The sequence below is a fragment of the Nuphar pumila genome, chromosome 5, assembly GCF_984573655.1.
Source record: "Nuphar pumila chromosome 5, dmNupPumi1.hap1.1, whole genome shotgun sequence".
Classification (NCBI taxonomy): domain Eukaryota; kingdom Viridiplantae; phylum Streptophyta; class Magnoliopsida; order Nymphaeales; family Nymphaeaceae; genus Nuphar; species Nuphar pumila.
In genome coordinates, this window is record NC_143253.1 from 110,853,431 (window position 1) to 110,869,604 (window position 16,174).

General features: G+C 34.7%; 1 protein-coding gene across 1 annotated transcript in view; it reads left to right on the plus strand.

Annotated features, from left to right (window-relative positions):
• Positions 1-12,383, plus strand: part of LOC149838112 (protein STICHEL-like) — a 53,629-nt gene extending 41,246 nt beyond the window's left edge. The window contains exons 3-6 of the mRNA XM_090006385.1: positions 8,982-9,560; positions 10,853-11,639; positions 11,988-12,057; positions 12,178-12,383. Coding sequence (XP_089862511.1) covers positions 8,982-9,560; positions 10,853-11,639; positions 11,988-12,057; positions 12,178-12,258 — 1,517 coding nt within the window. The 3' untranslated portion in view covers positions 12,259-12,383. The remainder of the gene's footprint in view (positions 1-8,981; positions 9,561-10,852; positions 11,640-11,987; positions 12,058-12,177) is intronic.
• The last annotated feature ends 3,791 nt before the right edge of the window (positions 12,384-16,174 follow it).

Here is a 16,174-nt window from a genome sequence, read left to right on the forward strand (position 1 = left end):
GGCACTCAGACACACCGGGCCACTTCATGTACAAGGTCAACATTGTCTCATTAATTTTATTTTTTTCTTTTTATATTCTTCATTACTTATGTGTATTCAGTTGTGTTCTTTTTCTTTTAATTTGCCATCAATTATATTAAATTTCAATTTAGTTTTGTTATATGATGTTATAGTGATTTAGTGCACACACACATTGTCTTAGCACAACCCATTCTTTAGGTTAGTTTAACCTCATAAATGTGATCTACACACTCCATTTAGTAGGAATAGATTTTTGAATCACTGGATTCAATGTGTGTACAGGTTTTTTCTGGCAATGCAAAACTTGATTGCTGTAAATCATAGTCAGGAGTATCAATCTCGACATGCTAAGGGTTCTCTTGGAGTTTTTTTTTAAAAAAGTCATTTTCTCAGAAAAATCTTGGAAATGTAAAAATTCAAATGAAATTTCTAAGAATTGAATAAAAATACCAAAAAAAGAAAAGTTAAAAAAAGAAACTAAGATAAAATAGAAAATTTCCTTCTTCCCTCTTTTTTTTTTCTCCTTTCCTCTTTCTTTCTTTTTCCTTCCTTGCCTCTTGCTCCTCTTCTTTCCTCTTCCCTTAATTTCCTTCTCTTCCTTCTCCCTCTGGCTTCTTTTCTTCTCTCTTTCTTTTTCTCTTCACTTCCTTATTTCCTTTTGCCCTTCCTTCCTTCCTTCTCCTTTTCTTTCTTATTTGAAAAAAAAACTTCCTAAATCTGATAAAATCTAGCAGGTTATCTCTAAAAAAATATTGGATTTTTATTAAGGCAAAAAGTGGGTTGTTTTTTTGTACTTGTATATCACAACAATATTGTAATATTATATACATATATATATATCTATATATATTGCTGATATTTTGAAAATATCACAATTTCTTGCTGATATCTTCGGCTCAGTTTAAAATGCCAATATTATTGTAATATTTTCAAAATATCGGTGATATCAGTGACATTGCCGTAAATGCACCAAAATATGTTGACTAAAAAAACATATTTTTTCATCGGAAACACGACCCAAGGGTCGATTCCCACTAAATCAACCATTCGAAGACCGAACACATCTGCGCATTTAGATTGAGTAGAAAATCACTGGCATCTTGTCATACTAACTAGATTGTAGGCACTAGGTACACTTAATTTTAGAATATACATATATATATATACATATATATATATACATATATATATATACATATATATATATATACATATATATATATATATATATATATATATATATATATATATATATATATATATATGTGTGTGTGTGTGTGTGTGTGTGTGTGTGTGTGTGGAAAATATTGGCTACCGTTGAGTGTATGTAATCCTCTAGTAGAAACCACTTGTTCATTCACATTTTCTTGATTTTTTGTGGAACAAACCCTGTAGATATGATCTATAGGGTTTGTTCCGTCAAAATATTGTTTTAGATCATCCAATTGTGTTGTATAAGCTGATTTTCTAAGGGTAACAAAAATTCAATAGTTTACAATGTGTTAAAATTTGATTAAGAAAGTCTTAGTTTTATGTCGAAACCATCTGATACAAAGTGCATTTCCTAATAAATGTATCATGCTCAAGGTATTCATGTGGTCAAATAAAGCTCACACCTATGAGATTCAGCCTGAGATTACCCTGAAGTGTAGCCAATATTTTCCCAATTTATACACACACACATACACATAATATCTGTGTCGATACTGCCATGTCCCTGTATCCTAATTTTTAAGAACTGCCATATCGTACCAAATTTATCTACATTGTGTCCCTTTACCCCATCCATGTCTATGTGACACAGTTTTGGAGTTTTTTTATTGTTTTTTCTTTTTTTCTGGTTTCATGAATAGTGTATTGGGCAAACACTTTAAACAACTTGCTGTAATAGGATCTTAGTCTTGGATTTTATTTTGAACTGTTACAAAAAATATGGATACCAGCATCAGCATGTTAAATATGCATTGATTGATGATTCACAAATGCAAATAGCTCATAATTTCAAGATTCTTAGACATAGTTTCACAAACATCTAATCTTGGACATGTTTCATCTCTTAAAAATATTAATGTAAGTGTACGCATGAGAGGCTGATGTTAAAGATTGTCAGTTTGTTAATTCATAGGACATTGTGTGAAAAGTCTTACACACATTCAAGTTTCCAAATAACTTGATATTTGAAACATATGCCAACACAAAATAGCATAAAAAGGCTTCACATCACAAAAGAGAACAAGTGCGTCAAATGCACTGTGTCATTAATATGAGGGGATAAAACCCCTTCTTGAATTAACTATTACAATGGGCTCATTGCCCTTATTTATAATGCATTACACCTTGAAAGAGTCGTTGGGCTATTCCCAACAATTGTAATTCAGCCCAACGACTCTTATTTGACAGACTGTGTACACAGTCAGTGGCTGACTGTTGTCACAACATAATCTTGTAGGGTTCTGAAGATGAATTCTCATATTTGAAATTAGTTGTTGGAGTTACACGATTTTCATGGTAGTAGTTTCCATTGCTTTATATTCAGCTTCTATAAATGATAGTGACACCTTCTGTTGTTTCTTGTACTTCCATGAAATCAAAGATTCACCTAGAAACACACAAAAACCAGTTGTTGATCACATATTATTTGGATCCCTCCTCAATCAGCATCAAAATATTCAATAAGATCTAAGGAGGAAGAAGAGGATAAAAAAACTCTCTTATTTATTGTGCCTCTAATGCATTTGATAATTCTATATCACTGCACTCATATGAGCTGATGTTGGAGTGTGTTGAAATTGACTGACTATATGTACAACATGGGCTATGTCTGGTCTTGTAATACTCAAATACATAAGAGATCCCACGAGCTGTCTGAAGGGAGTTGGATTGTCTAAAGTAACTTCATCATCAGCTCGTATCTTCATTCCAACAGTGTCTGGTGTGTCAACAACTTTATCATCTGATAGTCCTGACTTGTCAATAATATCTAAAGCAAACTTTGTTTGTGACAATATGTACCCTCTGTTATAATATGATACTTCTATACCAAGAAAGCATGTTAGGAACCCAAGATCTGTCATTTCAAAAGAATTTTTTAAAAACTGTTTTACTTTCTTGATTCCTTCTTTGTCACTCCATGTAAACAATATATAAAAGTAAAATTATAATACCTGCAAAAAACTTCTTAATAAATAAAGTTGTATCAGTATAGCATGGTTTAAAACCATATCTTGTAATAACATTATTAAAAGTATCAAACCAAGCTTTAGGTGTTTGTTTGAGACCATACAATGCCTTTTTTAATTTAAGCACATTACCTGAAGGAATTATCAATCCTGGTGGAACATCCATGTATACTTTCTCATTAAGATTCCCATTCAAAAAAGCATTTTTAACATCTATTTGAAATATATTACGTTGAAATAGCTACAAGCATTCGAACAATGGTCATCCTGACAACATGAGCAAAAGTTTCTTCGTAATCCACTTCATATTCTTGAGAATATCCTTTGGCAACTAGCCTGACTTTATGTCTTTCCAATGATCCATCACTTTTGGTTTTTACTTTAAAAAACCATCTATATCCTATGGTCTTCTTTCCAATGGGTAAATATAGAATTTCTTAAGTGTTAGTTTCTTTAAGAGCATCTAATTCTATATGCATAGCTTTTATTCATTCGGGTAAATTTTTTGCTTCATTGTAACATGAGGGCTCAAAATATGAATGAATAGCTATAAGACATGCTCTATGTCTAGGGGAGAATGAGTCATAAGACACAAATTTATTTGGAATTCTTGAGGTTCGTTCAGATCTACAAATCGTTGTTTGTTCTGAATAAATTTTTAATGCTTCATTGTTACTTTGATTTACACTTTCATTGGTTGCATTTTGATTTCTTTTAGTATATACTATTGGTTCAACTGTTGTTCTATCTTTAATAGGAGATTCTACGTAACTATTTTCATCATTAGACAATAGTTTAAACAATAAAGAATAATAATAATTTATGTCTTGTGACGTGTTTCCTTCAAATCCACTTTTATTTTCAACAAAATTAACATTTCTTGAGACAAGAAATTTATCATTTTTTATTTCGTAGCATTTAAATCCTTTTTGTGTTTCAGAGTAACCAATGAACACACAGGGGATAGCCTTAGCGTATAGTTTATCTCGTTTATCATTTAAAACATAACATTTACAACCAAAGATTCTCAGTCTTTGATAGTCAGGTTGATATTTGAATAATTTTTCAAAAGGAATTTCATTTGACAAAGTTTTTGAAGACATCCTGTTTATGAGATATACTGCTGTTAATGCAGCTTCAACCCAAAGATTTTTAGGAACATTTTTAGCAATAAAAAGGGTTCTTGTAGTTTCCATAATATGTTTGTGTTTTCTTTTTGAAATTTTGTTTTGTTGTGGGGTTCTAGGACATGATTTTTGATGTAAAATTCTTTCGTTTTCTAAAAATTGCTTAAACTCATTTGACAAATATTCTTCTCAAGAGTCAGTTCTGAGAATTTTGAGTTTACTTTCAAATTGATTTTTAATCATATTATGGAATGTTTTGAAGGTTGCAAATACATCTGATTTAAACTTAAGGAAGTAAATCCAATAATATCTAGTGAAGTCATCGATAAACATAACGTAGTAGGAGAATCCTCCTTTAGAAGCAATAGGAGCAGGACCTCACACATTCGAATGAACTAATTCAAAAGGTATTGAAGAGTAAAAAGTTCTTTGACCATAAGGCAATGCTGTCATTTTACCAAGTAAACATTCTTTACATTCAAAATTATCTTTACAAAGATTCTTGATAATTGGTACAAAATTTAATTTACTTATATTTGGATGCCCAAGTATATGATGTCAAGTCCGTATGTCTTTTGTTTGGGCAGTGTTATAAAACGATTCCTTTGGAATACAAAGGAAATCCATATAATAGAGATCTCCTTGCCTAGAACCTTCTCCAATCAATTTCTTGGACTGGCGATCCTGCACTCAACATTTACTTGATGAGAAAATGACATTATATCCATGATTCAATATTTGAGAAACTGAAAGTAGGTTAAGATAAAGTTTTGGTATAAGTCTTATTTTTGGAATGTAAAATTTGTTATGTTTTGACAAATCATTTTTAAAAGTTCAACACCCTTTATTTTTAAGGCAATGCCATCGGCAACGGAAACAAAAGATGCATTCAAATTAGGTTGACATTCGGATAATATAGACTTATGTGGGGTCATATGAAAAGAAACTCCTGAATCAAGAAGCTAAGAGCACATACCAGGAGTAGAAGAGGATGCAATGGCCGCTTCTAAGGTAGATCATCTGAGTAATGGTTGCAATGCTTCCGTTAGTTGAGATAATGATTTGGTGAGGTCTTTGAGATTCAGAGTATCCTTATCTTATTTTGATGATGTAGCGACAACACGTTTTTCTTGAGGCCTATATTTGTATCTAGGACATTGAGGCCTAATATGATCAGGTTCATTGCAGTTATGGCAAATGATTTTTTATTATCCTCTATTCTTGGTAAAATGAAAAGGTTTATATTGCTTGATATGATGCCCTGGTTTTGATGCGGCAAATGCACAATCCTCTTCTTGGCCATTGCTAGAAGTAGCAAACACACTAACATTTTTACTCATATTTAGTCTAGTTTATTCTCCACTAAGTTTAGTGAGAATCTCATGAATAGGAGGAGGAGATGAAGATGATAGCAAGGAGACCCTTGTTTGTTCAAACCAGAGTTACCGGAAGCGCCTAGGCAAAAGGGGAAGCGCGCTTCCCCGAAGCACGCTTCGGAAGCGCCAAACGTCGCGCTTCCGAAGCGTGAGGGGAAGCGTCCCCCTTTTTTGGGAAGCGCGCTTCCCTTTTATGGGAAGCGCGTCCCCCTTTTATGGGAAACGCGCTTCCCATAAATGGGAAGCGCGCTTCCCCCACGTTTCCCCCACGCTTCCCCCACGCTTCCCCCTCGCTTCCCCCATTTTTTTCATTTTTTTTCGCTTCCCCTCGCTTCCGGTTCGCTTCCTAGGTCGTTTCCGAGACGGTTCGGAATTTTCTTCTAAGTGGTCCCACGCTTCCCCGCTTCCTAAATTTTTTAAAGTGCCTCGCTTCCCGCTCCCGCTTCCCGTATCGCTTCCCGCTCCCGCTTCCTCGACTGGTAACTCTGGTTCAAACCAAGGTTGTCAAACGAGGAAGCGGAAGCGGGAAACGATACGGGAAGCGAAAGCGAGGAATGAAAAAAATAAATAAATATAATAATTGAATGAGAATAAAAATGAAACACAAATAAAAACTAAAATAAAAGTGAAAAATATTAAATTTCATGTTTTTTAGTGTAAAAATTAATTTTTTAACAAAATCTAAAAATAATGACTACCAATTTAGAGAAATCACATGGAAGTGATTGAGAAAAGTGAGAAAACACATAAAAAACGAGACAAGTTGAGTAAGAGAACATATAAGAAGAATAAATGAAGCGTGTGGAAAGCATATGAGAAGCGTGGAAGAATTGAGGTTCTCATCAAGTTTCGGAAGCAGGGAGTATCGCGCTTCCGAAGCGAGTTTCCGGGAAGCGAACTTCCCACCTATCTAAGAAGTTTCAGGTAACTCTGGTTCAAACTCGGGCCTCAAACCATAGAGAAAAGTGAAGAGTCTATCTTCTTCAACTTGAACTATTCGTATTTCTATACACTTACCTTTCCATTTGGGTTTAAATTGGGCAAGTTGGGTCCATATGGAAGATAACTCCATAAGATAATCTCTTACATTTTTATCTCCTTGTTTGATATTTCTAACTTTTTCTTGGAGATAATACTTGTGGGCCATATCTTTTTCGGTAAACATACCTCTAAGATATTCCCATGCTTCATTAGCCTTTTTTTAGCATAATAGGTTTGAGGCAATTTTTGTCTCAACTCCACTTAGCATTCATTAAAGAATTTTTGCGTTTTTTATTTTTCGTTTATCTAATTTCTTGTAATATTCTGTCATGGCTTTGTTTCTTTCATCAAGACTAGTTTCAATCCCATTTTCATCTAATGTAATTTTGGGAGTAGGTTCAAGAATAGTACTTCTTACGAATCCCCACAAACCTTGACCCTTGATGAATGTCTCTAAGTGTCCCGCTGAAATGTTATAGTTGCTTTCAAGTTTGAATGGCGAAATAAAGTTGGAGTTGCTTGTATTGTGTGGAAAAAATTCACCCATAGTGAATTATAAGAGAAAAACTAATCATCACCATGAAGGAGAATATGCACGCTTTTCGAGGCAACCCTCCAATGCACGGTTGATCATACACTAAGCTTTGATACCATGTGAAAAGTCTTACACACATTCAAGTTTCCAAATAACTTGATATTCAAAACGTATGCCAACACAAAATAGCATAAAAAAGCTTCACATCACAAAAGAGAACAAGTGTGTCAAATGCACTATGTCATTAATATGAGGGGATAAAATCCTTTCTTGAATGAACTATTACAATGGGCTCATTGCCCTTATTTATAATGCATTACACCTTGAAAGAGTCGTTGGGCTATTCCCAACAGCTCTAATTCAGCCCAACGACTCTTATTTGAGAGACTGTGTACACAGGCAGTGGCTGACTGTTGTACACTGTACACAGTCAGCTACTGACTGTGCAGAGAAAGGGTACAAAAAGTGAAAAAGAAAAATAAATAAAATGAGAAATTACAAAAATAAGTAAATAAATAATACAAGAATATATGTATATACTTTAAATATGTATTTATATAAATATACTTATACATATACATACTCTTGTATTACGAAGAGTATGTATATGTGTGTGTGTATATATATATATATATTCAAGTATATACATATATGTATTATTTTCTAACACATCGATGGGCCTTAGTGTGAAGTAACAATGTGTTGGAAGACATGTTATCATAAAGGTTTAAGAAAAGATATGATCATCCAAAAATTTTGAAGGGAAAATTGAAAATTAATGTTTTTGATTGTTCATAAGCATCAGGTACAATATAATGCTCATGCCAGTGTAATGAATCCTCAAGGATTTAAATATAGAATGCCTACTATAGGCAAGAGCACAAGAACCCACAAAGGGGCACTCGTAAAGCCAACACAAGAACACAATTTTTAGAAATAATCTTTATGTATCAAATATGCATTACATCTAATGGGACAAGAGGTCCCTATTTATATACAAACAAGAGGGCGAAGAGGACCCATATAGCTGTTGGGAAAGGCTCCATCAGTTAGAAATATAGAGATTCTCAACAGCCATATTCATTAAAAGACAAAACTGAATATAGCTGTTGGAGATTCCCAACAACTATATTGACTAAAAGACAAAATTTCCCTTTACAAAAGTGTAAAGGACAGAATACAAATAAAATAAAAAGAGGTCAGTTCTGCCCCTAAAGGGCAGAGCCTATTACATGTATAAAATTACCACAATACCCCTAGAGGGTATTACCTATTACAAAGAATATATATATATATATATATATATATTCTAACATAAGGCAGTTCCGTTCAAAGTTCCAACAGATGGAAGTTATAAATACTTACTATTTTCTGTTAGTTCAATGACATGCTTAATATGCTTGCCTTCTCTACATTCTAATATATAATATTATATCAAATTGGTGTAAGAGACAGAGCATGTTAAACTTCCACTTCAAATAGCATTCACTAGTAACCAACAGCAGTACATACATTTGATCTGTTAGAAGGCAATTTGAAAATATTAACTATGGGATGTGATGGTTGAACAGTTCGAGATGTAGCATCCTAAAACAAATGGATCATGGTCTCGTGCCCAACCCTGGTCATTCACAAAAACAAGAAAGGAAAAAAGAAAACTAAATCTGCCATAAGTTTACTTCAGAAGCAAATCTTCTTTAGGTCATGGTTGTCACTGCAAAGGTACTAACAAAAATTTACATCTTTTGAAATGATCATCCAGTGACCGAAGCTGAGTTGGAAAGACTAAGGCATGCTCTAAAAATTTTTTCCGAAGCTGAAAAACAGCTACGTCTGTCAAGTGATCGCTCGACATGGTTCACTGCAGCTTTATTGCAGATTGGTTCTAATCATTATACTTCTCTGGCTCTCACAACAAATAAAACCAAACAAAATACTAAGGATGGTGGTGACAATGCAAGGAAACATGTCAATTTGCCTGCTGAAGAAGCTATTGAGCATAAGATGAAGTCAGATATTGAAAATGAGCAGCAGGAGGCAACATCAATGCCTCTTTCTAGATCAGGAAACGGAGATGCTTCATGGCACATTATTCCTTCATCTTATAATTCTAAAACAGATGATTATATCAAGGATTATCTGCCAACATGCAGCAGATCAGTGGATGGTACCTTGGCTGCTGCTGAGGAAGAAATTGAGACAAATAGTAGCAGATTTGTATGCATAAACAGATGTGAGCTGGATGAGGTCTGGAGGAGAGTTGTAGAAAGATGTCATTCGAAGACTTTACGGCAGTTGTTATTTACTGATGGAAAGCTGGTATCAGTTTCTGAAGATAATGGTAAGTTTTGATTGTCATTGGATGTGGATTCTTGTCTACTCTTTGCAAAAATATTATGCTTATGTCAAAATTTCCTTTCTAGTTATCATGCATATTCTTGTTTTATTCCAATCCCCACTACTGTGGCCCACCAAAAGGCGGACTTTCTCTGAACTAGTCTCTATCTTGCTGTACAAACGTGGATTGTTATCTACCCTTTACAAAATATTATGCTCATGTCATAATTTCTTTTCTGCTTTTCATTGGATATTTGTGTTTTATTCCAATTCCCACTTCTGCAAGGGCTTTTCTGAATTATTCTTTATCTTGCTGTAGAAGGCACAAATTAGACATTAGTTTCCATTAGAGGCAAATTTCAAGGGAGAAATGCCTTCTCTCTCTCTCTCTCTCTCCAAGGGAAGAAAGTTTCCCTTAGGTTCTTTCTTTCACATCTGCCAGGATCCTATATAACCATAAGGGTTTACTCCATCATGATTATTAAATGGTCCTTACACTAGGTATTTATTTACTTTACTGTTGATTATTCGTATATTAGTAACTGTGATTGCTTATCTGTTACCTTGTTACTTAGTTAATACTTTTTAATAGTGTAACACAGACTCTTCTAACAGGGCACTGCACCCGTGTCGCACTCGCACCCATGAGGGTGCAACACTTGGACACGGCTTCCTTTGTTTTAGGTGAAGTCAACCACATTGAGGTCCATTTCTGTCCAAAAGTAGATTCAGTTAACCCTAACCAAGTCCAGTTTTATCTATATTATATATATATATATATATATATATATATATATATATATATATATATATATATATATATATATATATATATATATATATATATATATATACCCTCCCCGCACCCAAGTTTTTTTAAAGTGCTGCATCGCTGCACCCGCACCTATGTGACAGTTTCTGTCTTGGAACTGCTGGTTGCTGGCTTTTATGAAGTTCACAATTCATTCATTCAGCTGTCATTGTGTACTTTTTTCCATTCCATTTGTTGTGTTTTCCATAAGTTGAACATATTTTCTCTGAAACGTGTTAATGGCTAACAAGCATTGGTGCCAGTTTTGTTGTGGAGTGTGCCAGAAAATAGTTTTCTTTTTGTCTTCCATAGAATGGGTTTGAAACTTTGAATGCTTCTACCATACCGGTATCCACCTATTACATTTGGACTAGAAGAGTGAATGGACTCAAGGATAAAATAAATGCTGTTGGAAAATGTCTTTAGAAATTGTTATTTTCATAATCTTACTTATCCTAACATTGTCAGTGTGCTTCTACATGCAGGCATTCTAGTTGCTTCTATAGCATTTAAGCACCAAGATCAGAAAGACAGAGCTGAACGATTTTTGAAAAGCATAACAAATTCAATGGAAATTGTTTTGAGGCACAATGTAAAGGTTACAGTAGGACTTCTATCTCAAATGGCTGATGTATCTTCTAGATTTGCAGATGAGGTGCCAAATGCTGTACCAGGAAAGCAGACAGAATTGAGTGGTACCATGGTTAAAGAGACAAAAACAGATCTTATCAATGAAAATGATCACTCTGATCAGCAATTACAGAAGGAAGCAGCCATTTGTAACCTGAGCAATCCTGAGGAGACTTTGGAAGGCAGCACTGATGATTCGTGTGAAGGCTCTTCAGCAATGGAAGAGAAATTCCACGGGTCAAGTTTGCCAGTATTTTCCACAGAGGGAAATGGAGGGCCTTTTATCAGAAAATATATGGATCATGAGATTTCTGTTGATGGAGCAGATGCCATTATTGATGAACAGAGGTTGGAATCTGCTTGGTTACAGGCAGCAGAAAAAGGTACACCAGGATCCATGAATCAGTCCAAACATATGAGAAATCAAGTAGTCCCACAAGATGATTTCTGTCACAACCAAAACATAACCACAATGCAACCCATTACCACCCTTGGATGCCCTGTGGAGGATGCCAACCTTAAAATCCCATCCACAGGGGTTGTTGGAAACAGGGGCCAGGACCAAAGTAGGTATAGGGGTGATCATTATCCACTGTCGCCCAGCTTACTTCACACCAACAGCCGCAAATATGAATCTGACATGTAAGTTAATCTTGTAATCCATGATGGACTTGCTTCAAAATAATCTCCTTTCACTGCAGCTTTCAGTCAATTGCAATAGCTGGATCGTTGAATCCAACTCTTTCAACTGAGGGGTCTTGGGTTTTGATCCAGCCTGAGGTATCTCCCAGCTCGCTTGGTCAAGAGAAAAAGGGAGAAAAAAAAAAAAACGGATTTTTTAGCTGAGATAATGAGTTTGGGGCCTGTGCATGGATTTAGCGTTATCCTAAGCAATAAATCTCAGTGCAAGAAGCTGTCAAGTTTGTTTTGTTGCCAGTTTTTCAAAATATCATTTGGTTGGTTCTTACTTTGAAGGTTGATGTCTTGTAGGGGATATGAGTCCGGGCCAGGTTGCAATGGAATTCTTTGCTGGAAAACCATCAGACCTCGCAAGGAAAAGGTACACAAACTGGGATGTGCTAAAAAAATCTAAATTCTCAACGCTTAATATTACTGGAGGCTGCTGAGAATTTCAATTTCCTCAATCTGATCCTCTTTCTTTATATTGCATTTATGGCAGGCAAAGCAAGTGAAAACAGCCCGGTCTCACGGATGCGGATGGTGTTCATGCGTCAGATGTGGCAGATTAAACAAGACTTGATAAGTTTTGGTTCCAAGAGGGGTTTGCACGAAAATTAAGAATTACATCTATTAAGCGTTGCGTCTTGGAGTTGAAGAGATGTATTGATAGGAATGTTCTGCCTAATTACAAGATAAATTATCCATCTTTTTCATTGGATTTTTTTCCTGTTTTTTTTTTTTTTGGATTTACAACCTGAAGCACCCGGCATGAAGACTTGGTCGCCGTGGTTCAGCTGGCAAGACATGCCGGCTGCATAAAACTCCAATGCTAGGACCCCTGCCCCTGGGGCCTATGCTGGGCATTGGCTTGTGCAGAGGGTTGATGCCCATGGGAATTGAACCTAGCAGCCAAAGCCCCACCCCACTACACCAACCCTCCTTGTGGTTTTTTTCCTGGCTACTAGCAGCTTCCATAACAAATCAACCGCTTAACGGCAAGTCACACCTGGATATCGAATGTATTACAACTAGCGCCTCATAGAGTAACAGCCTTGAATCCCCTAATGCGTTTTGGTGTAAAAGCATTTAGATAACTAAATAATACTAACACAGCCACCAGATGCCCTAGAGTATCAGTGCTTAATCCTCATGTTTTTTGTGGACAAAGTATCTCCATAATCAAATATTACCAAAAACAAACTTTACGTAGTTATACTCTCTCTCTCTCTCTCTGGAAGCTGCTCCCAAGTGCTGAACTTGTTGCATCTTCGGGGGCTGTTTATCGCTGAAACTGAACTCAATCAGAGGCCTTAGCTCCATCCGTTCCAACCTATCATGAACCCCAGCAACCGAGTCAATGTCAATCGTGCATGCAAAACAATGTACCTTAACCAAGCGTGCCACATGGAGACGAGCAAAAACAAACTTGTGCTGTTCCTATCTTAAATGGACGCCCACCAATTAGGCTGCTAATGTGTACTCTTTCATCATCCAAAAGGGGTGGATAATCTCTCTCGCACACACACAGCCTCCTAGTTTTGCATGTCCTAACAAGAACAAGCATATCTGAAAAATGCAACTAAACAAGTCTCGAACGCATCCCATATCAGAAACCTGCTAAGTGGTTCGCACACCTCTGAAAGCTTCAGAAAAGGCAGTCCTGTACACATTCCATCGTTCCCCTACTTTGTAGACTCTAGCCCGTTTGTTGTTGCAAGCTGGGCATTTGTACTGCTTAATATGCTCAGCCCTTGCTGGAGTAATCTTCCCACACTTCCCACTGAACCATCTTTTGCAGACATCATAACAGATCCAGAACTCAACAGATGCATTGTTGTTACCACGTCCCACAAAATGCATCACCATGCTCATCTTTCCACTTCATCGTCATTCTCCTCATCACCCCTTTTCGGGGCGCCTTTGTCAATTTTGCTTGAGGTTCTGACTGTCAGAATTGCAACTTTGCACGACTTGCTCTTTCTGCTGATATTGGTAGTAGACTGTTGACTTCTCTCTAGCTTGCTTCCTAGAAACCCCCATCACAACCTCGAATATCATTGGGAGATGATGTCATGATGTTGAAGAGCCTCCTTTTCTTGTCAAAGCCAAAACTTCACCAAAGTAGAAAGCAACATCAACATAGCCAGACGTCACTATGAAAGGCAACAATCGATGATTTCTCCTGCATATTGTTCCCAGCAAGGTCGATTCTGAGGGATCGCCTTGGCAGGGATAATGACTTCCCATGATTCATCTGGGAACTGATAGAGAAGCAGTTTAACTTTCTCTGGATCATGTTGCTATAAAACTTCTCAACTTCAGTAGTGAGAGCCTTATAAAAAGACACTTCTTGGTACCAAATTCTGACTGCTGTTCAGAAAGAAAAAGGGAAAGGAAATAACATCATTTCAGTTAATGTAAACTTAATAAAAAAATGATCATCTGTTTATTGGAGTTTTAAGTAGAGTGTTTTTACTTTTCGGTTCCATGACCTTTCTCTAACTAGTATTACGAAGTGCTTTCTAGATTTGGTTCTCTATTTCTTATATGCCACCAAAAGAAATGAAAATTTTACAGATTTGTGAAACCTGAGACGGCGTAGAAATTCATTGATCATTTCATTGACGAATTCAGCAAATATAAAAGTTTATAAGAGGCGGTTGATCATGCATATATTTATCATTTTATTCATACTAGTTTATGCATGATCCAGTAAAAAATTGCATTAAAAACTCATCCTTATCAGTATTTTTGAGAAATTATTTTGAAATTGAAAATAAAGGTAGAATCACATTTTTTAAGCTCTTCCCTGCGTTTTCCAGAGTTTTAGTTAGTTTGTAAATTTCTAATCTGTAGTCCAACTAGATTAAGAGTGTATTAATTAATTTTAGTTTGTTTAGAAGTACTCTTTTTTGAAAAACATGTTTTTATTGAAAGACCCTTTGTGAAATTTTTAAAATTATCCAAACTTCCATAGAAATCATGTAAACCTAATTTATTTTTTATAAATAGTATTGTTTCAGCTGCAACCCACGTTTTTGCCTTCAGAGAAAACACAGTTCTCTGTCTCTCCCCTTCTTCTCTTCTTCTCTTGTTTCACTCTTGGCCGGTTCCTCACTCGGTTCTTTCTTTCCCTCTTGTTTCGTCTTCCTTCTAATCCCTTCTATCACCAACTTCTCTTTGTCCCCATCATCAGAGATACGTACAACTTGAAGGTAAGGCTACTTTCTTTTTCTCAATCCCTCAGTCAGAAACAGATTGAAAGGTATATTTCTTCTCTCCTGTTTCTTCGTAGTTTCGTAGTTTCGTAGTTTTAGTTTCTTCATAGCATACATCATATCATTTCATGTAGTTTTATTTATTCATGGCATATTTATCACATCTACTTTAGATTAGTTTTATTTTTTTATCATATGAAAATATAAAAAAATATAAAATACTCTAGTTTAGCTGATTTTCTTAATTTGCGTATAAAATAATATTATTTTATTCAAATCAATAGATTTAATATAGAGTTTTGTGATATTTTAATGATTTCAATTCAATTCATGTTAGATTTAGGTTAGGTTAGTTTAGATTAAATTTTTGATATCAATTAAAATTAATTTAGTGTTATTTCTAAAATAGTTGATTAGGGTTTTGATACTAATTTTAATTCTTTTTGTTTTTTTGGCTCTTAGATCTAACGTCTACAACTGTATTTATTAAAGGTTAGTCTTTATTGCATGAATCACATCCTGATAGTTTTCATCATAATCAAATTAGTTCTAATTAATTATAATTATCGTTATTTAGTAACTAATTAGAAATCGATAGAGTAAAATAGACAGAATAATTAGATTTATTTTATTTATTTCAACCAAATAAATTAGATTTAATTCCTATTTGTTATTAGTTAGATTTGTGTTAATTTAATTCCAGCATTTTGATTTTTGTTAATTAGATTAGACAATAATTGTTTTATTGCTAAATTATTGTTTTTAATTAAATAGAGTAGCTTAGCCAAATTAGATATTAAGCATTAATTTTTTTTGTTGCAGTTTTAATTCAGGTCAAATTTTAGTTTCACAGCAATTAGAATAGTTTGGTAATTAGTCTTATGCCATTAGATTAATTAGTTTAGCATAATTAATTTAGATGAAAACTACTTAGTTGATTCTCTTCTTAATTCAATTATCACTTTTGTTAGCATAGTTTATATTAGTGATGTTTTAATTCATGTTTGCTGCAAGATATTAGTTTAATTCACGACAATCTAGATCTGAGTGTTTAGTTTGTCTTGATATTTTTTTATCCTTCATAGTCAAATTAGTTAAATACAACCTAGCTGATTTCTTGCTTTTGATTTTTAATTCATCAAATTAAATAGTTAGGTTTGTTATTTTATTATCGTTTTATGTTTGTTATTTAAATTAGTTCAGTTGTGAATTCTGTACAGTATGATTAGAGGTTAGTTAGATTTAGTTTACATTGCCTCATGTTAAGTGAATCTTAGT